Source organism: Melanerpes formicivorus, unplaced genomic scaffold (genome assembly GCF_026170545.1).
Source record: "Melanerpes formicivorus ecotype bairdi unplaced genomic scaffold, bMelFor1.0.p_v2 SCAF_29, whole genome shotgun sequence".
NCBI lineage: Eukaryota > Metazoa > Chordata > Aves > Piciformes > Picidae > Melanerpes > Melanerpes formicivorus.
The window spans coordinates 6,405,615-6,431,829 of NW_027142381.1; the positions used below are offsets into that span (position 1 = coordinate 6,405,615).

A 26,215-nucleotide genomic window follows, 5' to 3' on the forward strand; every position below is an offset into this window, starting at 1 on the left:
ACAAGACCTATAAGATCATCGAGTCCAGCTGCTATCTAACAGCCAAGTCTGGTATTAAACCATGTCCCTCAGCACCACCTATCTATTTCTTTTAAAGGCTTCCAAGGATGGGGATTCAACCACCTCCTTGGGGAGCCTGTTCTTCACTGTCAGTGAAGACATTTGTGTCCCTTTGCTCTGGAGATGGCTGGGCAATGTGTGCAGAGTGCTGGAGGGGTGTGGTGATTCACAGAGGAGTTGATGGCTGCTCACATGTATGGTGTTCCCTCTGGGAAGGAACACACCCTGCTTCCTGGCTGCTGTTGCCTGTGGTCCACCCTTCAGAAAGGTTTGTGTGCTTTCCTGTGAGCCAAGGACTGGGCTCTTCCAGCAGCAGCCACATCTCAGTGCCAGGGTGGTGGTGCTAGGGCTGCTCTGCCTCGTGCACAGGGGGCATCTCTGTCTGGTACATGGGAACAGGTTGCTGGTGAGCAGGTTCCTGCACAGCGTGGTGGGGCTTATGTCCAGGAGCATCAGACAGCAGTGACCTCTGCCTGCACTTGGGCGGAAAAAGGCAGGCACTGCCAGCTCCTGTCTCCCAGCTTCCTGCTCTGGCTGCTGAATTACAGTGCTCTGCTAGGACAGAAACCGGATCCAGGGACCCTGATTCCCACAGGAGCTGCAGAGAGGCAGGACTGCTCGCTGGGCTCCTGCCAGAGCTGGAGGTGATAGGAAAAGGCCTTTCTCCCCACACCCTGTCACTGACCAGTTCATGCCTTGGCTGATCCCACCCTGTTTCCCTTCCCTCGCAGGCATCCCGACCCTGATCGTGCTGGACCCCAAGGGGGAGGTGATCACGCGGCAGGGCCGTGTGGAGGTGCTGAACGACATCGAGTGCCGCGAGTTCCCCTGGCACCCCAAGCCTGTGCTGGAGCTGACGGACTCCAACGCCGTGCAGCTGAATGAGGGCCCCTGCCTCGTTCTCTTTGTAGGTATGGAGCATCCCTGCTTAGAAAGCAGAGCCTGTGCTCAGGAAGGGGGCTGGACTGTCTGCCAGCTTGGCTGAAGCTGGCCAGGGGCTGAGGACCTGCCTCGGGCAGAAGGGACATCAGCATATTTGCATCACCAGGAGCAATCCTACAGGGGCATTCAAGGGGGCTTGGCAGACCTGGAGCCATGCCCATATCAGAGAAATGGGCTGCTGTACCTCACTGGGGTTTGCCAGAACCTGTCCACACCTGTGGGTGTCCTGCAGCTCCCACCCAGCCACCCAGGGGATGCAGTATTGCAGCGATTTGCAGTGCAGAGGAGCTGTCACATCAGAGATGCTTTAATGGTGGTTGTGGAGAGGAATGCTGATTAGGTGTTGGGGAGTGTAAGAAATACACTTCACAGCTGGTGATGGTGGAGTTGGGAAAAGCCTTTCTGGAGCAGGGACTTCAGGCACACGTGACATTCCAGAGGAGGCAGAGAAGCAGCTCTGGGAGGGATTACAGCTCTGTGCTGGAAACCACAGCTCAAGGCTTAAGTCCTGAGCTGAGCAGGGCTGTGACAGTCAGAGGAGCCTCTTTTGTGTTCTGCTAGTCCTTGGGTATTCCCCCTGTGGGGCGCTGGCTGCAGGACAGGGCAGGCTTTTTCCCAGTGCTCCTCTCCCTCTTCCACTGCTAAACCACACATGAAGCTGCCCTGTGGTTGGAACAGCCCCAGAGCTCACCTGGAGCACAGCTGACCCCTTCCTCATTGCTCCCCTGCCGGCAACAGACAGCTCATTGAGGTGAGGGCTGTGGCTGGGATGAGCTGCACTGCAGCCTGAGCCCTTCTCAGAGTGTGCCTGTCCCATGAGCACTCTGTGGAGCTTTAGGACAGGTTTGCTGAACAAGCCCTTCTTGACCCAAACCAGGGTTGTGCAGGGGGCCTGGCTCAGGGTAGGGCTCATCTCCGGCTTCCTTACACACCCTTTGTGAGCAGCACACCCTTCTCTGCAGCACTGATAACGTGGCTCTCGCTCTTTCTCTTCTTCCCTTTCAGATTTCCTTTTGACCCTGATTATTTATTCAGCAGAGCCCAGCAGGGGATGTGAGCACAGAGCCAAAAGCACACTGCTGGTGTGGGGAGGACTGGCTGGCCAGGCCCAGCGTGATTGATTGGGGCCAGCGCTTGCAGGCCTCTGGAAAGAGTTATTTTTATCTTGCTCTGAGCAAAGTTTTTCTATCACCTTGCTATAGAGTGCTCTCTGGCCTGGGGCTGTCACTTGGTGCTGAGGGGATGTGCAGCCTCACTGAAGTCTGCTGGTGATGTGCTGGGGTGGAGATGAAGCTGGTGCTGCACCAAGGCAAACACTAGGGATAGGAGCTCCTGGCCAGCCTAGGTCCTGCTGGGATCCCACCCAGAGCAGACTGGTGCTTGTGCTGTGCAGGCAGCAGCACTCTCAAGGGAAGTTAAGCTTAGCATGAGCCAGTTGTGAATTAATCCTGACCACTCCACATCCACCCTGGAGAGTTTAGGGATGGGTTAGCCAAAGTGTGCAGGGCTGCCTGGAGTGCTGCCAGCAGCTGTTGTGTGTAGAGGAATCAGTCCCTGCAGACACGCCACAACTCTGTGTTTATCACTGCTACACGTGCAGGACAGCCCCTGAAATCCAGTGTGCAGTGTTTCTGGCATCCCCTGATGTGACTGGAGAAGCCAGAGAGGAGGAGAGTGATGTGAGGAGCAAGGGCAGAGAGTGCTTGGGGCACAGGCATTGGGCAGTCCCAGCTGGAGGCTGGACTGGTTGTGTCGGGTGGTTACATCAGGGACCACGGGAGCTGCATGTGACCAGGGGAGCAGAGGGCACCAGGGGCCTCTCTTCTGCCACCTTTCTTTTTTCTTTTTTTTCCCCCAAATGCTAAAAGTTGTCCCTGCATCGAGATGGTTTCATCTCAGTGCAGCTCAAGGACGCAGTCTCTCCTCTTTGCAGCTCAGTATTGGAGCCTCAGTGGTGGCTGCCGTGTGATTGATGTTGCCATCTCTTTCTACTCTACTCTGTCAAATCAAAGCTGCCTTCACAGCGTTGCTGCTGTGGAGGCTGGAGCAGAAAAGCTGCTGAGCAGCCGTCCCAAGGTGGAGGGATGGTGGGTGGTGGGCAGGGGTGGCAGGCAGCCTCAGATCTTCAAAACATGCTGCTGCTGCTTCTCAAACTGCAGAGAGGCTTTTTTTTTGTGCGCCTGTTTGTCCCTGCGCTTCCGCCGCGGCACCAGGGGAGCGAGCGGTGGAGTATTTGGGGAGCAGGAGCTGCTCTCCTGTTACATGTTTTCCCTGTCTCACATGAAAAGCACATTTCAGCTGCTCCCTAATTGCTACAGAGCCACACAGCTTTGAAGTTTGTGCTGCACATCCGGGCTCTGGTTTGTGGTGCTGTGGGACAGAGCTGCCAGCACCCAGCCGGTTTGCATCCATTTGATCCTAACCTCCTTTCTGCCTTCCTCTTTTGTCTTGCCTCTCCACCTCTGTGCCCTGCAGATTCAGAGGATGATGGAGAGTCAGAGGCAGCGAAACAACTGATTCAGCCCATAGCTGAAAAAATCATTGCCAAGTACAAAGCCAAAGAGGAGGAGGCACCGCTGCTCTTCTTCGTGGCAGGCGAGGTAAGCAAGGAGAGCGCAGAGCTGTATCCTGCAGAGTCTTTGTGTGAGCTCTGAGCTGGGCTGGGTCCTGCTGCTCCACCTTTCAGATGGGTAAGCTGAAGGATGAAGCTACTGCAGCTAGGCAGGGATTGTGGAGCAAACCCACACAAGTCCTTGGCTCAGTCCTCTGCTCTTGTGACTGGGTAGTAATCTCTCTTCCCATGCTGGGAGGAGGGCAGGGACTGGTATTCCAGCTCCTTCCCTAAGGGGTGCTTGTGGGAGGCAGTTCCAATCCCACAGAATGGGCTTTTTTCTGTGTGGGTGATGTCAGACAAAACCCCTCTTGGGAATGGGCAGGGGCTGCTTGGTGTAAGCAGCAGGGTGGCACAGGGTTGTGCTCTCAGTGCCAGCCACAGCATGAGGGTTCCAGCTTTGCTCTGTCCCGCCCTGAGGCTCAGCTGGGTGCCTCACTGGAGAGTTTGCCTACTCCTCTGTGAAGTGAGGGCTGTTCCTGAGCTGCCACGCTGGTGGTGGCTGAGATGGTATCTGGGGCATGTGCAGGCTCCAGTGCTCAGAGCCAGGCATTTGCTGAAGGAAAATAGTAAAAAGGGGCTTCTGACCTCCTTTTCCACTGTGCAGACAGACTTGAAAATGATAAAGGGTTTGTGTAAGGGTCAAGAAAACTCCTGGCCCCCACCCAGGCCTGCAGTCCCCCTCCCGAGGTGCTGCTCGGGTTCTGGGCAGGTGGCAGCCGCTGTGCACCCTGCGCCTGCTCCGTCCCTCCAGGCTCACGTCACAGCCGCAGTGTGCCGTGAGCAGGGCCCTCGGAGCTGCCCTGCGCACAAAAGGGTCCCCGCTGCCGCACCCTGCCCCCCACCCCTGCCCCCCACCCCTGCCCCCCACCCCTGCCCCCCACCCCTGCCCCCCACCCCTGCCCCCCACCCCTGCCTCCCACCGCCCCCTTGGCCCCCTCCGGGAAGGCGCTCCCGCTCCCAGTGCCGTAACGAGTCTCTGAGCATCCCAGCTCAGCCCCGCACCCCTCAATAAGCCCCTTGTTGGAAAGGCTATTTTGGGAGGGTCCAAGGACCTGCCCCCCTCCCCCAGAGCCTGCGAAGCGTTTCCCTCGCGCTCGCCGGCTGTAGCTGAAACATTGCTGCTATTCATCCGGCTCCCGACGGCCCTGTGGCAGCCGGGCCGAAGAATGGGGAGCGTCCAGCACGTCCCATTCATCCATCACCTCAATAGCTGGGAGCACTGGCCCCGGGGCTCTGCCGGCCCCCACGCACAAAGCAGCCTGGCCACGGCCGGAGCAGGCGCCTCCCATTCCTCTCCCAGCGCCGTCTGGGTCGGTTTTGCATTGATTAAAATGGGGGTTTGGTCCCTTTGTGGCGATGAGATAAAGACTGAGGCTTCCCGACACCTGGGCTGGGAGGTGGGAAGGGCGGGGGGCAGCCGAGCACCCCAGCCCCGAGGTGCTGGACCCAGCCCCGCTCGCCCTTCCCAGCCACGTGGTCCAGCTGCGCCAGAAACCTCTGCAATGGAAGGGGAGGTGCGACGGGAGGTACCCTGCCAGCTGCCGCCACACGCCGCAGAGCCACCGGCCGCCAACCAGAGCGGTCGATTCCCGCTCCTGCCCGCGGAGAGCGGCTGGCGGGAACGCCCTGCTTCGGCTGCCGCACCTTGCGGCCTTGGCTGCGAGAGGAGCTGCCCCAGCGCTGGCCTTGTGCTGCGCAGCCTTGGCAGAGACAAATTTGGCCTTCCCCTGTGCCCTGGGACTGTGCCTGGCCCAAGAGAGGGCAGCCCTGCAAGCAGCCTGCTGCTAGGGAGCCCTGTGGCTTGTGTGTGTGCCCTTGGGCACTTGCTTGGGTCTTGGCATTGGTGCAAAGCACAGGTCCTTGTCCCAGTCCTGTTTTCTGGTTGCTCCAGACATGCACCTGGGTCCCCTCTGCATCTGTCTCTCATATGGCTGTGGCACTGCAGTCAGCACTTGCTCCCAGCCCCCGAGCTACAGATGCCAAAAATACTCCTGCCCCAGAGGTTCTGGGGTGATGGGTGAGTCTGGTGGTGCTGGGAGCTGTGCCCTGTGTGGGAAGGATTGGAGGAGTGTGTGGTTCCATCCCAGCCCAGGATAAATCAGCCTGCTTTGGTTTTGACACAAAGCACAGGAGAGCGGGCAGCAGGGATGGTGCTGCCAGCTGAGCTCATGGTCCTGCAGCACTGGTGCAAGGCCCAAGTGCTCAGGAGGTTCTTGTGGGCTGGCCTATAGTATTTGAAGTGGCAAGTTGCTCCTGGTTGTCCTGGCTCACAATAGCTCCTCTTTTCTCTCTCATTTTGGCCCCCAGGACGACATGACCGACTCCTTGAGGGATTACACCAACCTGCCCGAGGCTGCGCCCCTGCTCACCATCCTGGACATGTCTGCCCGGGCCAAGTACGTGATGGATGTGGAGGAGATCACACCTGAGATTGTGGAAGCCTTTGTCAGCGACTTTCTAGCAGACAAGCTAAAACCTGAGCCCATCTAAGGGAGCTTCTGCACCCACAGACGTTATTTAAACCTAGGTCTCTCTTCCGCCGCTCGTGGATTCTCCAGCGTGTCCTCACGCCCAACCCAGTATCCAACCTTCTTGTGGTGCCTTGTTTTACACAGTGAATCCTTCTCCTAGGCAAACTCCTTGAGATGCACTTTCAGCAGGGAGTCGTTGGCGTGTGGAGACTTCGCTTGTGCTTCATGGTGATATATTCTCTAATAACCAGGCCAGAACTGTTCCCCTGTCGTTATTTTATACACGGCACTAGCTAGCAGGCAAACCTTTTTGCATGGTGTTCTTCCCAACATATGCATCAGGCAGTGGATGGGGTTCTTGGGGCTCTTTTCTTCTCCTCCTCCTCCTCCCCCCGCTTCTTTCCCTTCCTACCACCCCTGCTGACTAAATGACTTCAAGGAAGCAATAAGGAAACTATGTCCCTTTCACCTCTGGCCCGTCCCTTCCACACGAGGGCCCCGGCGAGGCCAAGACAAAGTCTTAACTGCTGACAACCTCTGAAAGACTCTGCGCCGTGGTGCAGCCAAACTCTTCCTCCTGGGGCTGAGACCTTTCCAGGTGGGTTTCCCACCTCCCACTGCAAGCACTGACAGCCTTAGGCGGCGCTGGCTGTGCGTGTCAGGGTCTACCCGCCTGTGTCAGATGGGTGTTCCCTCTCTCACTCCTTCCCTCCTTCCCTCTCTGAGCCAGGACAACCACCACCAGGCTGCCCTCACCTCTCTCATCTCTCCTTTGTGATCCCCCCCTCCCCATCCCCTTTGACCCCTCTTTCTGGTATGACTTGTCCTCTCTTCTATGGTAGTTGATTGAGCTGTTTTTCGTAGGTGTGTCTCAACCCCAAAGTTGATGGTGCTGTTCTTTAAAAAATAACCAAAAAAAATCCAACAAAAAAAAAAAAGAAAGAAGAAGAAAAGGGGAAAATCCCTTTCTGACCCCCACAGCACAGCCAAGCCCCCAACAGTGACATTGTAAAAACTGTACATGGTGATTGGAACTTTGTAATAAAAGCCTTATAACAACCTCGGCCCCCAGGGTGCCCATTGCTGCGTGTCGCTGCTGGGGAGAGGGAGCCTGGGCAGGAGGAGTCTCCCTAGCAGGCCCCCCGGGGAGGTGTTGGTGCCAGAGCCCCTGGTGGCTGATTGAGGGTGGTGTGTTTTACCCCTGGCTAGTGGAATCACCAGCTTGTGCCTTCTTAGTTCTGGGGCCAGAGTGGTCTAGTGCAGACCTTCTCCCCCAGGCAGGGATTGTACAGGGATTTAGGTGGGAAGCTTAATCTAGTTCAACTAGTGAACAGGGACCTCTGCAGCTAGAGGAGGTTCCACACAGCCCCATCCAACCTCACCTGGGCCATCATATCACCACTCTCACTGTAAAAAACCAAAAATCAAAAGAAGTCTCCCTTAACTTGATTCTAAATCTCCCTCTTTCAGTTTAAAACCATCACCCTTGTCCTATCACAACAGGCCCTGATAAAGTATTGTTCCCATCTTATCAGCACCTTTTAAGTACTGAAAGGCTGTGGTAAGGTCTCCCTGGAATCTTTCTCCAGCCCCAACTCTCAGCCTACCCTCACAGCAGAGGGGTTCCAGCCCTCAGATCATTGGTGAGGCCTCCTTTGGACCAGGTCCATGTCTCCCTGTGCTGAGGACTCCAAAGCTGGACCCAGCACTGCAGATGGGGCCTCACTAGAGCAACAGAATCACCTCCCTCAACCCGTGGCCATGAAGCTTTGGGAAGGCACAGGACAGGATCCACTCTTTGGCCTTTCTGACCCCCCCAAACCACAGAGCAGCAGCCAGACCACACAGCCCGAGGCTGTGAGAGGAAGGACACTGTCAGCGGCATCCTGGCCCTGCCGGCACAAAGGCTGCTGCAGCAGCTGTGCCCTGACCCCACAGCAAGTGATCCCAGACCCCCTCAGATCTGGCAGGTGGGCCTGGAGGGGCCCTGCTAAGAGCTGCCAACGGCAGGGGTGGAAAAAACCAGGCAGCGGGGAGCTAGCTGCTGATGGGAGGGCTCCCGCCCCAGCCGCCAGCCTTTCCCTTCTCACTAGCATCACCCTGCGGCCACAGTGCCTGCAGGCTGTCCTGGAGTCAGCCAGGCACGGCGCCAGCACTGCCGGAGCTCTTTGCTGCCCATTCACTTTTATTAACTCTACAGATGCCAAACGGGAGAGCTGTTTCTTCAGCACCTGACCTCAGCAGGTCAAGCCACCACAGGGAGCGGCTGCCTCTCATCTTCCTGCTTGTGCCTCTGCAGCAACTGTCTCTTCCCTTCAAACAGCACGATGGCAGCAGCCATAGCAGAGTTCAAGCTGTCCACGCCTGGCACCATGGGAATGACCAATCTCTTCCCTCCCGTGCTGGCTGCCAGTTGAAGCGCATCCAGACTCAGGCCGTGGGTTTCTCCTCCGATCACCACTGCCACTGGAGCTTGTGGCCAGTTCTCATAGTAATACTGCACAGCCAGCTCTGGGATGCAGACATCTGCTGCTCCCTCTTCATCCTCATGCTCAGGAGCAGCCTTAGGTTTGGATCTCAGAGGAGCAGGGCCAGCCCTGGAAGATCCTGTGGGCACGGACGTGGTCTCAGCCCGAGCGCCTGGGTCTTTATTGTCGGCCACACAGACCTGGACGGCAGCAGGAAGGTTGCTGGGAACAGATTCCCAGTCCAGGTCGGCGATGATGGGCAGACGGAAGTGAGCCCCCATGCCTGCTCGGAGCACCTTTGGCTCCCATGGATCCACACAGCCTGAGACAGAAGCAGGAGAAACAGTGACACTGCAGCAGCTCCCACAAAGACGGGACTCAGTAGCCACTGTCTCCTGCAGCAAGCTGTGTCTGTGCTGGACACTGCTTGTAAACATCTTCAAGCACTTCTTATTCCCTCTCTTACCCCCCACATTACTCAAACTATGCCTCAAAATTACTCAAACTAAGCATTTTTCCCCCAGGAACAGGCTCTTACCTTTGGTGAGCAGCACTTTCTCACAGCCTGCTCCTGCTGCAGATCTCAGAATAGTCCCCAGGTTTCCTGGATCTCGGACGTTGTCACAAATGAGGAGCAGTGGTAAGGAGTTGGCCAGCTGAGCAGCAGGGTAAGACATCTTGGCATGGTCAGGCTTGGAAAAGATCCCTGAGGAGACAAAGAGCTTACAGGCTTCTGACTAGCATAACCCAAGGAGAGAGTTATTTCCTTTAGCTGGCCCAAATTTCACTAAAGAGGTGCTAGAGAAAGCATGAAGAAAAGCAACAGTCAGAGGTTTGGGAGGAGTTTGTCACTTGACAAGAACTATTTTTTCCCAGCAGAGCTGGAGCCATGTGCTGTTAAAAATGGGTATTACCCTCTTCAGTGCACTGGAGGAGCCACTTTATCAGTTACTGCAGCAGACCAAAGAAAAGGGCATTCTCTGAAATTCTGCCATTCTTCAAACAGTGCCAGGATGTCTAGGGCAAGGTTATGAAGAGTTATTATCCACTTATAGTAAGGTAAGTTTCTCTTTGAGCAATGTTGTGGCAGATTCTAAGGCAACTTACCTATAAGCCCTTGAGGAGTTATGAGGTCAGACCAGTTCTTAATGTCCTCAAATTTCACCTTGACTAAGCTGGCTCGTTTTAGCTCTGTCTCAGGCAGCTCCTTCAGGTGCCCCACGGTGCTGAAGAAGAGTACCTGAGGCACAGCTCCTGCCTCTAGGGCATCCCTGATCAGGCGATGACCTTCCAGCAGAACCTTCCCGTGATGATCCCTAAACTTCTTCGACTTGGCAATAGTCACCACTTTTCTGTGGAGAAGTTAAACAGAGACAGTGACTGTGATGCTATCTACACCATCCATCAGTCTGAATGAGAACTTTATTGGGACACTAACAACTCCGCTTGGAAGTCCCCCGGGTATCTTTTCACTGGCTGTAACTGGCTTTGCAGTATCAGTCTCTACCCAGAGCCCCAAAATGTCAGGATCTGCCTCAGTTTGCAGACATGGCAGCGCCTATCAGGGTCAGTTCAGAGGAACCTCCCCCTCCCCCCCCCGCCCGGTCCCACAGCGCGCCCCAGGACGAGATCCCTCCCACAGCGACGATGCCCGCGAGCCTTGCCTCACCCCAATCTCTTGTCACCGGGCGACGCCTTCTCGTACCACAGCCCCAGCCCGGCCGACCTCCGCTCCACTGCTGGCTGTGGCGGAGGGGGCGGCTCCCGGGGGCTTTTCTGCTCCTCCGCCGCTGTTGCTCTCTTCTCTTTCTGCGGCGGCAGCACCCTTACGGGACTCCGCCGCAATGCCCGCACCCCTCGCCGTCCCACCTCCGCCTTCCTCATACCACTAGGCCATAGCAACGAGCAGCCCAACTTGGGCGCCATTCTGCCCAGCGCTGCCATCTTCATTTGCCGTCACTTCCGCCAGGCGAGCGTCGCGCCGCAGTGACGTCACCACTCCGCCGCGATGGGGGCCCGGCGCGCGCTGCACTTCGTCTTCAAAGTGGCGGACCGCGGCCGGACCGCGCGCTTCTACCGCGAGCTGCTGGGCATGAGCGTGAGCGCGGGGCGGGCCGGGCCGGGCGAGGGGAGGGCGCGGCGCGGGGCGGGGCGGGGCGGGGGCTGGGGCTGGGGCTGGGGTCGGGGTCACCGTCACTGTCATTGTCACTGTCATTGTCACTGTCGCTCACTGAGGCCCCCCCAGATCTTCTGGTCCGGCCCTGAAAGACGATCAGGGGCTTCTCCGCCTCCCGGGGTGCGGCCCCTGGTGACTGTCAACGCCTCCGGCGCCCTTCTGCTCCGGGCCCGGCAGCGCCCCGTTGAGGCTGGTAGCGGCTGCTGGGGAGGAAGGCCGCGCCTCTCTGCTCACCCCCTTCTCGCCCAATTCCTCAGGTTCTGAGGCATGAGGAGTTCGAGGAGGGCTGCAAGGCCAGCTGCAACGGGTGAGTAGCATCTTTGTGCCTTCCTCAGGCCTTTCTTCCTCATAAAGTTTTGCCAGCCACGCCCAGCCCTGTGGTGGTGTTCTGTAGGTGAAATAGGCGTGATTCTGATTTGAGTTGGGCTTTTCTTAGCAGTTCCCTTAGAATCAGCAATTCCTCTCTTTGTGTAGGTGTGATGTTTACATTTAAGCATAGGTGTGGCTGTATTGCACCTCCAGACTCATACTGAACGTGACAGCATCTCTAAGTTTTCCTGGACATGCAGTCAGTTACCGTGGGAAATTGTCAGACACGGGGCTATCTGGGATCTTGAGTTAAAAATCTCCCCTAGTAGCTCCAAATAACTGTTGCCTTTCTTCAGAAGGGACAGAAATCTTGCAATCTGGTGTCTAACCACAGACTCTTCCTATTTAGCAATGAGGAAGCACTGATATCATTCCAGCTAATGAGCAACTTCTGCTCCTAAAATGTGAGCTGTTAAGAAAAAGGTAGCACTGATTTTTGTTGCATGGTGATGAATGATAGCCCAAGGTCAAAACTGCTGGGTGGAGAAGGTCCCTGTCTGTGTGCTGAGCTGCTTTGAGAGTTCTTCACAGCTCCTGCTTGGCAGGAGATCACTGGATTCCCATTTCTTTGCTTTGGAGGTGCAATTCTTCCTTGAAGTGTATTATGTGCAGCTCTTGATGTTTATTGCTGATACTCATGGCAGTTAAATATGGATGTTCCAGCCCTTATGATGGAAAATGGAGCAAAACCATGGTGGGCTATGGGCCAGAAGACAACCACTTTGTTGCAGAGTTGACTTACAATTATGGCATTGGAGAGTATCGCCTGGGCAATGACTTTCTGGTAAGTACCACACTTGGCAGCAAAACCTTTCTTCTGAAGGTAAGCCTTTCTGGGTTGATGATTAAGATTCTCTTCAGCATATGGGTTGTTTTCATTCCTGGTTTTGTAGTTGTTTCCAAGTTCACAGTCTCAAGCTGTGCCAGGGGAGGTTTAGGCTGGAGGTGGGGAGAAAGTTCTTCCCAGAGAGATTTGTTGGCCATTGGGATGTGCTGCCCAGGGAGGTGGTGGAGTCACTGTCCCTGGAGGTGTTCAAGAGGGAATTGGACGTGGCACTTGGTGCCATAGTCTAATAAATAGGCATCAGGTGTTGGGTGACTGGTTAGACTTGATGATCTCTGAGGTCTTTTCCAACCTTGTTGATTCTATTCTATGGAGAAGCAGAAAGTAGTGCAGCTTTGTGCTCTGTTTAGGACCCAGGAAATGCTTCCCTGAGCATCTTCCAGCTCAGTTGCCAATGTTTGCTGCCAGATCCAATGTGGAATGGTTAGCTAAGGAGGATGTTGCTGTAGGAAGGCACTCTTCTTATTTGTTATTACATATTTCTTTGTTATTTACTAGCTGACACTCAGTGAGATCTCATGTTTCACCTACCCATCCATAGTGTGTGTTTGCTTCTTGTCTCTCCTGAGCTAATATTCTTCCCCCAGGTGTCAGGGAACAGCCTCTTCCAGCCACAGATGTCTGCCTAACCTGCTGGAGCAGTTAGGAACAAGGTTTTCTGCTTCTGTGGAGTGTGTTGAACTGGAGTTTTAAATTCCTTTTTGCTTATAATTTCCCTTTGGTGTGAAGGAAGGGTCAATTAATGCATCCTCAAGATATGTGAGATACACAATGAGACTAAGCTTATATAATAGCAAGATACTCAGTTCTCAGGAGACTCTGTGCTCCATCTGTAATAATAAAGAGTGATCTGATTTGTTTCTGGTCATTTTTAGAGGCAGGCTATTAAAAGGGCTGGAGCACCTCTCCTATGAGGACAGACTGAAGGAGTTGGGGCTGTTCAGTCTGCAGAAGAGAAGGCTCCGAGGTGACCTCATTGTGGCCTTCCAGTATCTGAAGGGGGCTACAGGAAGGCTGGGGAAGGACTTCTCAGGATCTCAGGTAGTGACAGGACTAGGGGCAATGGACTGAAGCTGGAGGTGGGGAGATTCAGGCTAGATGTGAGGAGGAAGTTCTTCCCCATGAGAGTGGTGAAACCCTGGAATGTGTTGTCCAGGGAGGTGGTCGAGGCCCCATCCCTGGGGGTGTTTAAGAGCAGGCTGGATGAGGCTCTGTCCAGCCTGATCTAGTGTGGGGTGTCCCTGCCCATGGCAGGGGGGTTGGAACTAGCTGATCCTTGTGGTCCCTTCCAACCCTGAATGAAACTATGAAACTATGAAAAAAAAGGCAGGACTTGCACGCCATCCACCCTGTGAGTTCTGTGTGTTTCTGTTCTGTCTTGTCAGGGCATAACACTTGTGTCCAGCCAGGCTGTGAGCAATGCAAAGAAGATGGGCTGGCCCCTCAAAGAAATAACAGCTGGTGTTTTTGAAGCTGAAGCCCCAGGGGGGTACAAGTTCTACTTGGAAGACAAGGAACAAGGCAAACAAGGTGACACACACTGGCTCTTACTGGTGTTCTACACAGTGGGGTATTAGAATGGGTTCTGTGTTTGTCTCTGGCATCCCCTGAAACAGAGCACGGTATTGTTGGTTGTTTGTTACTGTCCTTCTCAAGAAAGTACAACTGAGTTTAGAACTGCAGTGTATTTATTAATGATTTCAAATTATGGCAATCTTACAGACCCTGTGCTGAAGGTGACCTTGGGTGTCTCTGACCTGCAGAAGTCTGTTAACTACTGGTCTGACTTACTTGGGATGAAAATATATGAGACAGATGAGGGAAAACAAAGAGCTTTGCTGGGCTATGGGGATAACCAGGTTAGTCCTTGGAAAACTCTCCAGGCCTGATCTTGAAGAGTTGTGTCTCACCTCTTGTTTTGTGAGAATAAAATCTTAAAGGGTTAAAAACCCCAACTCCTAATTAAAGCAACTGTGTGCTTAATTTTGTGCATTTTAATTACAGCTTGTGCACACTTAACTGCGTTTTCCACAGCAAGCTGTGGTTTGCTCTGGTGATTCTGGCTTGTTGGGAGATGTGTCTGTGGGTGATTTTGAAGTCATCCACATGTTGAGAAGCTGGGGTGAATGTAGCACTGAGAGCAGCATCCTTGCAAGTCGAGTTTTCTGTTTGTCTCCTTCAGTGTAAGCTGGAGTTGAAGTCTGTTGGAGGAGCAGTGGATCACGGGACAGCATTTGGGCGGATTGCCTTCTCCTGTGCAAAAGAAGAGGTGACATCACCTTTCCCTTACCCCTCTCCTTACCCAGAGCTAACAAGTGGGAGCTTGGTTCCTAGTAAAAGCAACATACCTCAGGTGTGAACGGAGTCATTCCAAGCAGATACTCTGTTGGTGTTTTTCACAGTGGAGTGGTGGGTAGTGGGGAGCTGTGAGAATGACCTGAGTGCATCTGAGCTTTGCCTGGGATTGATTTTTGTTTGTCTTCTGTCTAAGTTGTCAAAGATTGAAGCACTGATGAAAAAGGAGAACCAGAAAATTTTAACACCTCTGGTTAGCTTGGACACTCCTGGCAAAGCCACAGTGCAAGTGATTATTTTGGCTGATCCTGTGAGTAGCATTGGAAACAGTGATTAAAATCGATTCAGATTTCTCTCTGCCATGTATCTAACTTCCCTGCTTTTAAACTTGGTTTAGGATGGCCATGAAATCTGTTTTGTGGGAGATGAAGCGTTCAGAGATCTGTCCAAGGTGGACCCTAACGGTGACAAACTGTTGGATGATGTAAGTAATGCTGTCAGCACTTTTGTTGCCTTCCTGATAAAATCACAGAGGTTGGAAAAGAATCTTTAAGATCGAGTCCAACCACTAAAAATTCATTATTATAGATACTTGTAGACTCTGATGTTCACTCCATGGGAGTTTTGCTGAGAAGCAAGTCTTGCAGTCTTGCTAAAGAGAGCAAATCAGTTTTTCAAGTTCACTTAGTGTCCTGGCTAGAGTTTCCCAGCCCTGCTCTTGGGGCAGCCAGGTGCTGATGTGTCTTGTTGGATGACTACAGAAAATGCTTTGTGAGCTGCAGTACTGTCAGTGCAGAAGGACATCTGCCCAAGGCAGAGGGGCTCTGTGGGCAGGCTGTGTTCAAACTATCCTCTTTTGCTCTTCTGTCACCAGATCATCTATTTATTTGCCACAGCAGACAGCGTTAGCTTTTGGTGTCTGTTTCCCTTTATCTGTCAGAACAGTTCTCCTCTGAATTAGCAAGTGTCTTTGTGACCAGTGTGGGTTTGTGGGGGGCTGGTGAGGAGGACCAGCCAGGCATTTGATGGCTTGGCTGTTCTGACCATGGCAACGCTTCTCTCTGTGCAGGCCATGGCAGCAGACAACAGCGACAAATGGTTTGCTGCTCAGAAAAAGAAGAAGGCTGCTGCTTAGCTGGAGAGAAGGGCTGGGCTGCTGCCTCGTGCCTTGGTTGTCATCTGAGAAAATGCCAGCCCTGTATAATAATGTGCTGCATTCCCCTTCCAGTAACAGGCTTCCATGATGGTTGATTTGTTTGATTTTAAGCTTTTGTCTCACTGCTGCTGTCTCCTTTCAAGCAAAACTCATGTTCTCCTTCAGAAAAAATCAGGTTCTGCAATAAGGAGCAGGCTTCAAAGTTGGAGGCCATCAGTTAAGAGGAACACATCTCATTTCTGTGCTGCTGTTCAACTTGAAAAAGAGGCTGCTAAATTAATTACAACATCCAGCTCTCTCACTGGCTTTTGCAGCTCAGGGAAGAGCTTTTCAGGCAGCCGTGGCTGTATCACAAGTGTCCCACGTCAGTGGCAAGGTGTTGGGATGAAGGGAAGGGCTGTGTGTGGAGAACTGGAGCAGTTCAGCTGCCCTTTGATGTGCTTGGTTACTGGGAACAGAGGAATCATCCTGCTAAACCGTGTGGACAGTCTAGTCTGGAACAAACCATGCTTTAATTCCAAGATTTTTTCCAAGCTTTTCTCACTGGGGTTATTGACATCGTGGTTTCCACCCCAAATGAGGAGCCTTCCACATTCCAGGCTGGAGCCAGGGCCTTGCTTCAGGGCATGTAGCAATGCTATGCTGTCTGCTGAGGCAGCTCAGGATAAGTCTGTCAGAGTTTTGCAATTAGCTCTTGTTGAGAAATTGCCTTTGGAAGTAACAGTTCAGGGTTTACTTGGTTGGAATGAAGTCACTCAGCTTTTGCTAGTGGAATTAGGGCTGGGAGCACTTGCCAACATTGTGTGGGTCAGGCATGCTGCCTGGTTTGATATGTTCCTTGAGGAAAACCTTAAATGTTCTGCAGAGAAAAGCAGGTGAAGGCAGCAGCTGGGGCACGTCAGTGCTTGGGGTGGATGTTCTGAGTTTAAACAGGAGAATTCCGCACTGTGATTGCGTTGTTGGAGCTTTGGTTCAAGTTCAAGATGATTGTCGCCTTTAAAACAAATAAAAGAGCGTGGGGAGGACGATCTGAACGCCTGCCTTCCTCTGCGCGGCACCGGAGGTTCCTTTGCGTTTAAACTGTGGGGAATTACTAATGAACCGCAGGAAGGGCAGGGGCAGGGGCGCGGACGGGGGGGATGGCAGGCTGTTGCCACCACCGGGCCGCCAGGGGGCGCTGTGCGCTGTGACCGGGCTGGCCGAGCGACGTCAGAGCGCGCCGCGCGCTGCCGCCGCCATGGAGCCCGGTGAGTGCGGGGCGTGGGGGGAGCGGGAACCGGCAGGGGAGCGGGGAACGGGCCCTGGTAACGGTGTCTCCGCGCAGGGCCCTGGGGCGTGTGCGAGGAGACGGCGATCCTGCAGGGCGGGTTCCTGCTGGCCGCCCGCCTGATCCAACCACGGCCGCTGCGGGAGCTGCTCAAAGCCGAGTGGTCACGCGTGGGACCCCCAATCACCGACGCCCTGCGGGAGATCGGCGCTCGCTGCCCTTCGCCGCTGCAGCACAGCCTCTGGAAGAAGGAGGCCGTGGCCATCGTCTGGGCTAAAGTCCTGCTGCCCGCCCCGCCGGCCCCCTCGCTGGAGCTGGAATGGAAGGAGGATGGCTTCTTCTCCGTGGGCAGGATGCTCCCCGATGTCAACCACACCGTCCTCTTCGAGCTGGTTAAAGCCCTCGGCGGACCCCGCCTGTTCGTGCAGCTGCTGCTGGCACTGCCCCAGGACGTGCGCCGCAGCGAGCTGCAGCACCTGGTGGAGTACATCGCCAGCGAGACGTCCTCATCGGACATCAGCTTCTTCTTGGAGGTGTGGTGGGAGGTGATGAAACACAAGGAGGGACAGGAAGATGCAACAGTCTCTGCGTTCAGCACTCTCGTATATCAGCACGGCTGTGAGACTTCTCTGGATGATGGTCTCCAGCCCCCAAAGAGATTCAAGGGTGACCCTGGCTCTCTGAACGACCCTCCTGCTGCCACCAGCCTGCTCATGGTCCTGATAGAGGGGCTGAAGCAAATCTACAGGAGCATCACTCTGCCCCGCATGAAGTGCTATGCCTTGGCCAACCTGGTGGAGCTTCTGTCTGCATTCACTGAGCTGGAGGCAGAGGTTGTCCCCCTCCCAGTCACAGAGTACCTGAACAAGGTCAGCTCTGTGGTCAGCCTCTGGATCAGTGACACTGAAAGCCAGTTCCATCACACTGGGCTGGATGAGAAGGTGAAGGAAGCAGAGAGAAGCATGAGCCTCTTGTCCATGGCCAAGCTCTCTCATGAGGAGTTCTTTGCTGGCTTGGGTTTTCTCTGCAGCTTGTTGCATGCCTGGGGAGAGGAGCTGCAGGGTGCCCTGAACAGCTCTGAGGGGCCCTGCTATGAGAGCTCCCGGCTCCTGGACTCTCTTACCACCTTTGGGAAGAACCTGATTTCCTTCTCAGAAACCAGAGACCTGGGTGAGGACGAGGCACACACAGTGTTAGAGCTGACACAGGTCACCAAGGACTTTCTTAAGGAGATCAGCACCAGTCTGAAGGGCAAAACTTTGGACACCAGCCTCGTGCCTTCAGTTGCCATGACAATCATTGAGCAAAAGCTGGAGCGGCACGTGGAGATGTGCTCTGTTTTTGCTTCTGACAAGACCTGGGTCTTTTCAAAGGGCTGGGTTGACTGCCTTGTGAAAAACAAAGCTCTCTTCCAGGAACCAGAGCTAGTTCTGAAATTGCTGGAGACACTGGTGAACTTTGCTGTGTCCCACCACGACAAGGAGGCCCGAGAGCTGCAGATGCAAGTGACCAAAGCCATTGTGGACTGTTACACTGAACTTTCATTAACTGACAAAAACAAAGTGATCTCAGGTGTTCTGACATCCTGGGGTGGAGCAGGTCTGTCCCTGAGCTTGCAGGTTGTCAAGGAGGGGTTCCAGGAGGACCTGAATGTGACATTCAACCAGATCACAAAGAGTGTGTCTGATGAAGGCCTGACCAGGGCTGTGGCTTCTGTGGCCAGGCTCATGCTGCTGTATCCCGAGGCCACGGTGAAGCAGGTTTGCAATCTCGCTGTCATCAACCTAGGAGCACACCAGTTCCTCGCACAAATTCTCTGCTCCTTCCCAGCACTGAGCTTCTTGGAGGCCTGTGATGACCCAAACAGGCCACGGAGCCTGGTGGTGAGGTGTCTGGAAGAAGCAATATGGGGGAGACTTTCCTCTGTGAGGGAAGAGGAGCAGTTCCTTGAGTTCTTGGTCTTTCTCATGCAGCCAAGCTCAGCCACCCCACTTGTGTCACCTGCAGAGGTGACCAAAACCTTTGTCCTTCCCTATTTGAAGTCAAACTCTGCTCAAACTGAGCTGAGCCTGCAGATCCTCAGTAAGGTTTTGGGGATACAGTGCTCTTCTGAAGAGCACTGGATCAAGTCCTGTCACCCATTCCCACTTCTCCTCAGCCTCTGCAAACTTCTAGATGGCTACACAAAGTACTGGCATCAGCCCAGGGACCAGCTCTTCCCTTCACTGGAGACCAAAGACCTGATACTGAACATCCTCTGCCAGTTCTGTGAGGTGGTAAGGCCAGAAACCATTCCCTCCCCTGAGCTGTGGGTGCAGTCGCTGGCCTGGCTTCACAGGAAGGTGGCATCCCTGGACTGGACCATTGGTCTCAGGCTGAAGAAGCTTTATGGAGACCACTTCAAGAATGAGGTCCCAGCAACGCTGTTCGAGATCTGCACACTTCCTGAGGCCGAATGGACATCCCAGCCTTTGCCAGCCTACGGGCCGGGCAGCGGGCTCCTGGCATGGATGGAGTGCTGCTGTGTGTCTGTGGCTCTTAGGGACACTATGCTGACGCTTCTCAAAGTCAATGTGGACAACCCTGAGGAAGTGAATCTCTTCAGCAAAGGGTTCCTGGTGGCCCTCATACAGGTCCTTCCTTGGTGCAGCCACAGTGAATGGAAGAGACTCATGCACGTGGTGGAAAACCTGCTGCAGAGGCAGGTGCTGCACGTGCCCTACACGCTGGAGTATGTGCAGTACCTGCCCCTGCTCAACCTCCGCCCCTTTGCCTGCTCCCTCCAGCTCTCTGTGCTCTTCTTGAGGGGCTTCCAGCTCCTCTGCAGCTCCAGCTGTTCCACCTGGCTGCCGGCAGAGGCTTGGCTCCACGTGGTCCAGCTCTACTGTGGCAGCCTCACAGACCTGCTGGGCTCAGTCAAGAGCATCGCAGGGCCCCCCTCGCAGTCTGCCGAGGACAGGAACTTCACGCAGGAGGTGGCCTTCATCTGCATCCAGATGTTCTGTCACCTGCTGCACGTTGCCACCATGCTGCCGGACACGGGGTGTGGTGAGCCCCTGGTGGTGGTGGCGCTGGAGACCCTCTCACAGTACGAGACGTTCAGCAGCGCCGATCCAGCCCCCAGCAGCGTGCTGCGGAGAGCCAACGAGAGACACTTCTTGGAGTCCATCACAGACAACGTGGGGGACCAGGAGCTGCGCAGCACCCTCCTGCAGAAGCTCAGCAAGCTAGGAGCCCAGTCGGCTGGAGAGCCTGCTTGAGAAGGTGGAGGGGACAACAGGAGGGCAGTGACCCTGCCTGAGGACAGCCCTTACCTTGGAAACTTGTAAGATCTCTAATAAACCTTTGCTATTTTTCTTTTCTGAGCTCATTTTCCCCCTGCTGTGTTTCCATCCAGCCTGAGCAGGGGCCTGGTAATGTTGGGTAGCAACAACCACTGCCTGATTTTTCAGCTGTGCACACAGCTGCTCTGAGCCAGGCTGCTGGTCCTGTGTCTCTAGCCTTGCCTGCTGGCAGGCTGGGTTTATCCAGAGAGCCCAGAAGCCTCCTCTGGTGTCAGGGAAATTGTCTCCCTCTGGCTCCCCTGCCGCCAGCACCCTCCTAGTGCTGGCCGGGTTGCTGGGTTCAGCCTGTGCTGCAGGCAGCCAGGGAGCAAGTTGAGTGAGTTCAGGACAGGCAGGAACCCTTGGAAATATTAATGTGTGTGACTCCTGCCCAGAGGCAAGGGTGCAGCAGTAACCCTGTGTGTTGACACCCTCCACCCAGAAACAAATGGCACGTGGGAGAGACATCCTGTGGTGTGACTCAAAAGAAATCTTTATTGGTCTCCTGATAGTAACTAGGGCAGTGTTAGTGCAAACTGAGGTGCCTCCTTGGCTCTGTGTGTGTGTCCATCCCTAAGGCACGTTATTTGCAATGGAAAGAGCGAGATACAAACATCTGGAACGGGTTGCAAGCGGTTTTGGACATGAGCTGGTCTCGGTCGTTAGTGTAACAGTTATGTTTGTGCAATACCCAACCCTGGGTTGGAAGAGGCCCTTTGCTTTACTCCTTCCAGAACACAGCTGTGGCTGGGAGATGATCCAATACCCAACCAGGTCTGCCAGAGCTGAGCCCTTGGTTTTAGACAGAATCAAAGGCACAAAGTATCCACAGGTCTCCAGGCACGAGGGGCTGCTGGGGCCACACTGGTGTAGTACCTGTCCCGGAGCAAGCGTGGGAGCTGCAGGGAAGGAACCAAACTGCTGCTGGCTGACTTGCACACAGCTCCAAGGCTTCTGAGCCTTGTGGTGTGAAGTCTGTACCCACTTTGCTGTGACTGGACTGAGCTGGTGTAGGACACAGCTGAGCATCCATCCCAGGGTTTGCTGGTTCCTCCTGCACTGCCCCAGTTCCCTTCCTCAACTCATCATGGGGCAGGAGGGATGGAGTGTAGGACCAGAACTCAGGCTGTACCAGGTATTTTAAATACCCATTGTGAAGGTGCAGGACAGCTAAAAGCACCTGTGGTTAGGAGACAGGGTAGAAAGTTGTCCTCCTACCTGCAAGGAAAGGCTCTGCACAGTGATCTGTGTGTTGGTGAGATGAGGACTTAGTCTCTTATCCCCATCCTGCCCCTCAGCCATGGGTGCTCTGCCCTGCCAGCATTGCTCTAAGACAGTGTAATCGTTTTTCTGTCCTGGTGTGAGCTACTGTCCCCCAGCCTGCTGGGGACACTGGAGCCATCCTCCCCTGGGACTGTCAGACACAGACACCAGACTGTTGTAGTGAAAAGCACCTTTGGGTTGAGTAAATGAGTTTGAGCCCAGCAGCAGCAGGAGGTAAGAGGCTGAACATGGCTGGGATGTGGAAGTCAAGTCAGGAACAGGCCGTGCAGAGCCCTGCTGCAGCCCCCAGGCCTGGCTCTGCTCTCAGCTGGAGGCTGTAAAATGGAGCCAGAGAGTGAGCTGGGACAGCAGCAGGTCCAGCACACGGCTGTGTGGGGCTGCTGCGTGGGGCTGGGCGCACTCCAGCGTCACCTCCACGCCACGCTGTGCTGGTGTCAGGTGTCAGCCCTGACAGACGTGGAGTGGGGGTGTAACAAATCCCTCTCATGTAACCTTGAGTGCGATGCTGCAGCGCTGAATCCCAGAAGGAATGTTGTGTTTAAGGCTGCTCCTTCTCCAGCTCCCACGGAGGACACAAGGCACTGGGAGCAGCGTGGGAAGGAAGCCTTCCTAGCCCGGGCTGGTGCTGCCCGGCACGGCGGCGGAGATGGCGAGGCCGCTTCCAGCTGAAGCAGCCCGGGGGTGTCGCTCTGCTTCCACTGCTCTGCTTCCACTGCTCTGCTCCCACGCCGGTCCCCACAGTGAAGGTTGAAGAGCTGGGGGGTGCTGAGCGTTCTCCAGCCCCCAGGCTTGGGCTGCCGTGGCCGGGCCCTTACCTGCCCTTGTCGGGGGGCGAGCGGCCGTAGAGGCGAGCGGCCTTGCGGCAGATGAGCCTGAACCAGTAGAGCTGGGGGGCGATGAGGGAGGCGTTGGCGATGTTGCAGTGCAGGGGGATGCGGAAGGGCACCATGTAAACAGGGATTCCCACCTGCCTGCCATAGGCCGCGTACATGAAGGGGAAGAGGAGAATACGGCAGAGGAAGAAGGTCACCAGGACGAGGATTCCGTTCACCTTGTGCAGGAGGGTGTCCTGCATTTTGAGCTGGGGAAGGAGGAAGGTGAACGTGAGGCGAGTGCTGGGGGAGCTGCACCCCTCTCGCTCCTCAGGCACTGCCCGCGCTGGGAGCACAGATCCAAGCACCCAGGAGGTCAGGATAGGATAGCATTCTGGAAAGGGCAGGAAAGCGAGGTAGGAAGAGATGGAGGAGAGCAGGGGAATAGTGTGTGGGGCAGGAGGGAGTGTGGTGCAGGGGGAGGTACAGACAGGAGAGGGCAGCACCAGCACGACACAGTCCCCAGCTCAGGAAAATGGATGGGAACCTAACAGGAGGCTGAGAGAAAGGCAGCACTGGAGGGGAGCTTGAGGATACAGCCGTGGGGCTGCCCCACTCTGAGACCCCCCAGGCCACCTGCTGTTTGAACAGGGCTGATGGAGAAGGGCAACCTAGGGCAGGGAAGGGGTGTGAGCAGCTCTCCCTCCTCACCTACCTGCATGAGGATTTTGCCCAGTGATACAAAAGGAGTGCTCAGCTCTGCTATGAAGATGCAGCCCACGAAGAAGTCCCCCAGCTCTCCCCTGAAGTGCTGCAAGTAAAACCAGTAGTGACCTGGAGCCCTCCTGGCGAGGTGGCCAGGAGCCAACACCCAGCATCTCCAGGGCATTGTGGGCTCCTGATCAGCAGAGATGCATTGCCAGACACAGCCATGGCTGCAGACCCTTGCAGCCATGCAGGGCTCCCTGCAGCCACATCCAGTCCTTACCTGGGTGATGGGGGTGAGCACGATGAGGATGAAGAGGTGGTGGGTCACCATCAGCCGCTCCTGCAGAAGGAAGCTCCACACGCTGGCCAGGGAGTGCTTCTTCTCTGCGACTCCTCTCTCCTGGCTCTTGTGCCAGTGGCAGAGGTACATGACATAAATGTCATAGGTCATGTAGGGAACAAGGACCCAGATGTACTCCACGGCTAGCCAGTGCCTAGGGGAGGAGCAGCACACACAGAGGCATTACAACAACTCTCAGAAACTCATGCTGGCTGAGAAGGTGGAAGAGAATCTCTGGGCATGGAATGGAAACAGAGATTTTGAAGCTGAGAGGTTTTGAGGTTTAACTTGATTTGGTTCAGCAGAGAAAAGGTACCAGGCACGCACGGAGGACGTCTCCTTGGTGCTGCCTATGCTGCTGTGCCAGGCACCGAGCTCAGCCCAGCCCAGCACAAACACAGCTCTGATGGGAGGATGTTGATTAGCCCTAGGGCCAGATGTTTGCTGGGCCAGCTAGGGCCACAGCACTGCTCGGCATACAGCAAAGGATCCCACATCTTTGCAGCAGGTAATCCTCTCCTAAACCCTGGGACATGCAGAGCTGATACTTTGTAGGAAATGAGCTGCAAGACCATGTTCTGCCTGTCTGCCACCCTGCTTTGTCTGGCTGCTGATCCCGGGGAGCATTTGGAAAGCACTTGGAGGCCTCAGCGTTGATGAGAGACGCCTGGCCTGGACTTTGGAGAGTGAAGTGCAAAATATCTAATACAAGCAATAAACCCCACGAGACATTTATCTGTTGGGAAATAATTGCAGGCAGCTGCCTGTTCCCAAAGCACTGGAATCCTGGTTGCACAATCCAGCCCAGCTCTGCGGGGACACCGAGCGCCTTAAAAAGTTGTGAGCAAATTCACACCAATAAAAGCCCCAAACCACCCCACAGTGCTGCTGAAAGAAATGTAGCTTGGGGCCCAAACAAACCTGCTTTTGCTCTCCTGCCATCTGAAGGAAAATGGTGTTCACACATTCCCCTTCCAGAGAGAAAGACGTAAGTGATGTAAAGCTGGGAGGGGAAGCCACCAGCTATTGTGTTTGCAAAACTTGCCCAGGGCTTTGGAGGGCAATTATGGTGCCAGCAATGTAATGATTGCCTGCCCATGTAAATAAACTGGCCAATTTTACTGCGACCTTTGTGGTGTTTCCTGGCGCTCGCTCTGGCTGTCATTCTTGAGGCCTTCCCTGCTGAGCTCTGGGCTCTATTTCCTCCAGATACAAAGAGAATCTAGGTCTGACCACACAGTGTTTGCACTGAGCTGCCGGCGTTGAGACCACTCGGCCAAGAGCACAGCCCTGGGGAGAAGGAGGGCTGCCAGCCCTGTGTGGGTCTGGGGTTTAGCACCTGCCCTCTCTGTGCAGCAGATGTGGTATTTGAGAGCAAAAAAGCAACTCATTAGACTGCCCAGGTTCCATGGGACTCAGCAACTCCCATAGGTCTCACTGTTCAGAGCAAGGTGGGATGTTCCACACCTGTGTATAAAGGCATGTCTGCAATGACTGAGAGGGCAGCCCTCCTGAAAATCACCCTCAGATCTGGTGTGTGACAATCAAATTCCAGCTCAGCATAATTACAATCTTCCCTCTTACAATCGTCTCTGGTAGTCAGGATAATAGCTCTGTTTTTAAGTCTTCTGACCCAGATTGCGCTATTGCTGCTGCCCAGAGCCTCTTGTGGGGCAGTTTGTCTCTGAGCACAGAGGACAAGATGATGTGATTTTCCTCCTCAGCAAACTCCATACTGATTTTCTCATTTCTGGACTCCCTTCAGAATCCATTTGGCACAGAGGTGGTGATGCACCTCTAAAATCAGGTCTCTCTAGGTCTGGTTTACTCGGTCGCAGCCTTGGAGGAGACTCCTTACCCCATTACAAGTGATGTCTTTCTCTTTTTGCCCACCTATGGGCCCATGTTACAGCCCATCCTCAGGAGAAGGCCCTTGTCCTGGCAGAGCAGCCCTAGGCCTGAGTGCACTGAACTGTCCCGTGCTTTTCAGGCTGTGTATGGCCAGCACGTTACCCAACCCTTCCCCCAAAGGGGAGGAAAGAGGAACATGGACACTGGTTGTCCTCTCCCCTTTGTACATCCAAGCCTTTGCCATAAACTACTTCAGCTGTGAGCTGTCCATGGGCACAGCCTCTGCACGCTTCTTGCAGGGCAGCAGGGCTCTTGGTTGGGGTTACCTGTCATGAACCACATCCTTGCAGTTAAGGACAACCATGATCCCTGACACTGTCGCCATCGTGGCTTGGACTGTTGACACCAACCTGAAAGGGAGAGAGAGGAAATGGGTCACCCCAGCTGTCACCCCTGATGGGCCAGGGATCCTGGTGGTGGCCTTGGTTGCACCAGGAGAGCTGTCAGCACTTTGACACCCACGCCATGCACACCCCAACAGCCTTGCCATGGCGTGGGATGTGGCCAGGGTGGCTGTGTCAGTGCTGCCATCCGGGGACACGGCAGGGGTTTCTTTCCAGGTCTTGTCCCTTCCACCCTCGTGGGTGAGCAGTGACCCTGCCCCGTTTGCCGCAGGCAGAGAGGTGCACCCAAACATCCCCACTCCCCGAACGGGTACTGCGTAGGGCTGCCTATACTCGGGGGCTGTGCCAACCTCCGGTCCCTGCTCCCCTCGGGGAGCTGGGCTCGAGGTTCCGAGGTGCCCGCTCCCACCCTCCGGGGCTTGATGCTCTTAGCCCGTGCGGATCGCTCCTGCTCCCAGTACCGCTCCCGGGCCGCCGGGATGGGTACTGTTGGCAGCCCGATGCGACCTGAGCCGCCTCCCGCCGATCCCGCCCGTACCTGCCGCTGAGGAGGATGCGGTCCTTGAGGCTCCATCCCGGGGCGGCCCAGTGCAGTAACCGGATGCAGAGGACGAAGAGCCCCGGGAAGAAGGCGGAGGCGAGGGCCAGCGTCCGCCACATGGAGACGATTGTCGCCGAGCTGCCTCCCGCCGCCGCTTGTCAACAGCAGCCGGGCGGCGGGAGGGTCCCTCTCGGTACCCACTGGTTTGGCTCTGCTCGGCCCGACCCGGCTCTGCCGCCCCCGCCGCCGGGACGCGCCCCGAACCGCCGGGCGCCAAGCCCCGCCCCAAC

General features: G+C 55.1%; 5 protein-coding genes across 8 annotated transcripts in view; 3 read left to right on the plus strand and 2 right to left on the minus strand.

The window, feature by feature from the left end:
* Positions 1 to 7,167, plus strand: part of NXN (nucleoredoxin) — a 52,596-nt gene extending 45,429 nt beyond the window's left edge. For all 4 annotated transcript variants that reach the window (XM_068154760.1, XM_068154758.1, XM_068154759.1 and 1 more), the window contains exons 6-8: positions 792 to 971; positions 3,478 to 3,602; positions 5,924 to 7,167. In XM_068154760.1, coding sequence (XP_068010861.1) covers positions 792 to 971; positions 3,478 to 3,602; positions 5,924 to 6,106 — 488 coding nt within the window. In that variant the 3' untranslated portion in view covers positions 6,107 to 7,167. The remainder of the gene's footprint in view (positions 1 to 791; positions 972 to 3,477; positions 3,603 to 5,923) is intronic.
* A 1,087-nt stretch (positions 7,168 to 8,254) lies between these two features.
* Positions 8,255 to 10,531, minus strand: MRM3 (mitochondrial rRNA methyltransferase 3). Its single transcript, XM_068154762.1, has 4 exons — positions 10,225 to 10,531; positions 9,663 to 9,907; positions 9,094 to 9,261; positions 8,255 to 8,877 (listed from the first exon to the last, which is right to left on the minus strand). The coding sequence occupies exons 1-4, from the start codon at positions 10,503 to 10,505 to the stop codon at positions 8,333 to 8,335; spliced, it is 1,239 nt and encodes a 412-aa protein (XP_068010863.1). The 5' UTR covers positions 10,506 to 10,531; the 3' UTR covers positions 8,255 to 8,332.
* Positions 10,531 to 16,452, plus strand: GLOD4 (glyoxalase domain containing 4). The gene is made up of 9 exons (XM_068154763.1): positions 10,531 to 10,653; positions 10,989 to 11,038; positions 11,764 to 11,884; positions 13,330 to 13,474; positions 13,667 to 13,803; positions 14,127 to 14,213; positions 14,436 to 14,549; positions 14,637 to 14,723; positions 15,309 to 16,452. The coding sequence occupies exons 1-9, from the start codon at positions 10,564 to 10,566 to the stop codon at positions 15,372 to 15,374; spliced, it is 897 nt and encodes a 298-aa protein (XP_068010864.1). The 5' UTR covers positions 10,531 to 10,563; the 3' UTR covers positions 15,375 to 16,452.
* A 39-nt stretch (positions 16,453 to 16,491) lies between these two features.
* On the plus strand, positions 16,492 to 20,027 carry GEMIN4 (gem nuclear organelle associated protein 4). Its single transcript, XM_068155032.1, has 2 exons — positions 16,492 to 16,642; positions 16,720 to 20,027. The coding sequence occupies exons 1-2, from the start codon at positions 16,492 to 16,494 to the stop codon at positions 19,920 to 19,922; spliced, it is 3,354 nt and encodes a 1,117-aa protein (XP_068011133.1). The 3' UTR covers positions 19,923 to 20,027.
* A 428-nt stretch (positions 20,028 to 20,455) lies between these two features.
* Positions 20,456 to 26,197, minus strand: TLCD3A (TLC domain containing 3A). Its single transcript, XM_068154764.1, has 5 exons — positions 25,923 to 26,197; positions 25,307 to 25,390; positions 23,070 to 23,283; positions 22,797 to 22,892; positions 20,456 to 22,350 (listed from the first exon to the last, which is right to left on the minus strand). The coding sequence occupies exons 1-5, from the start codon at positions 26,042 to 26,044 to the stop codon at positions 22,081 to 22,083; spliced, it is 786 nt and encodes a 261-aa protein (XP_068010865.1). The 5' UTR covers positions 26,045 to 26,197; the 3' UTR covers positions 20,456 to 22,080.
* Between the last annotated feature and the right edge of the window lie 18 nt (positions 26,198 to 26,215).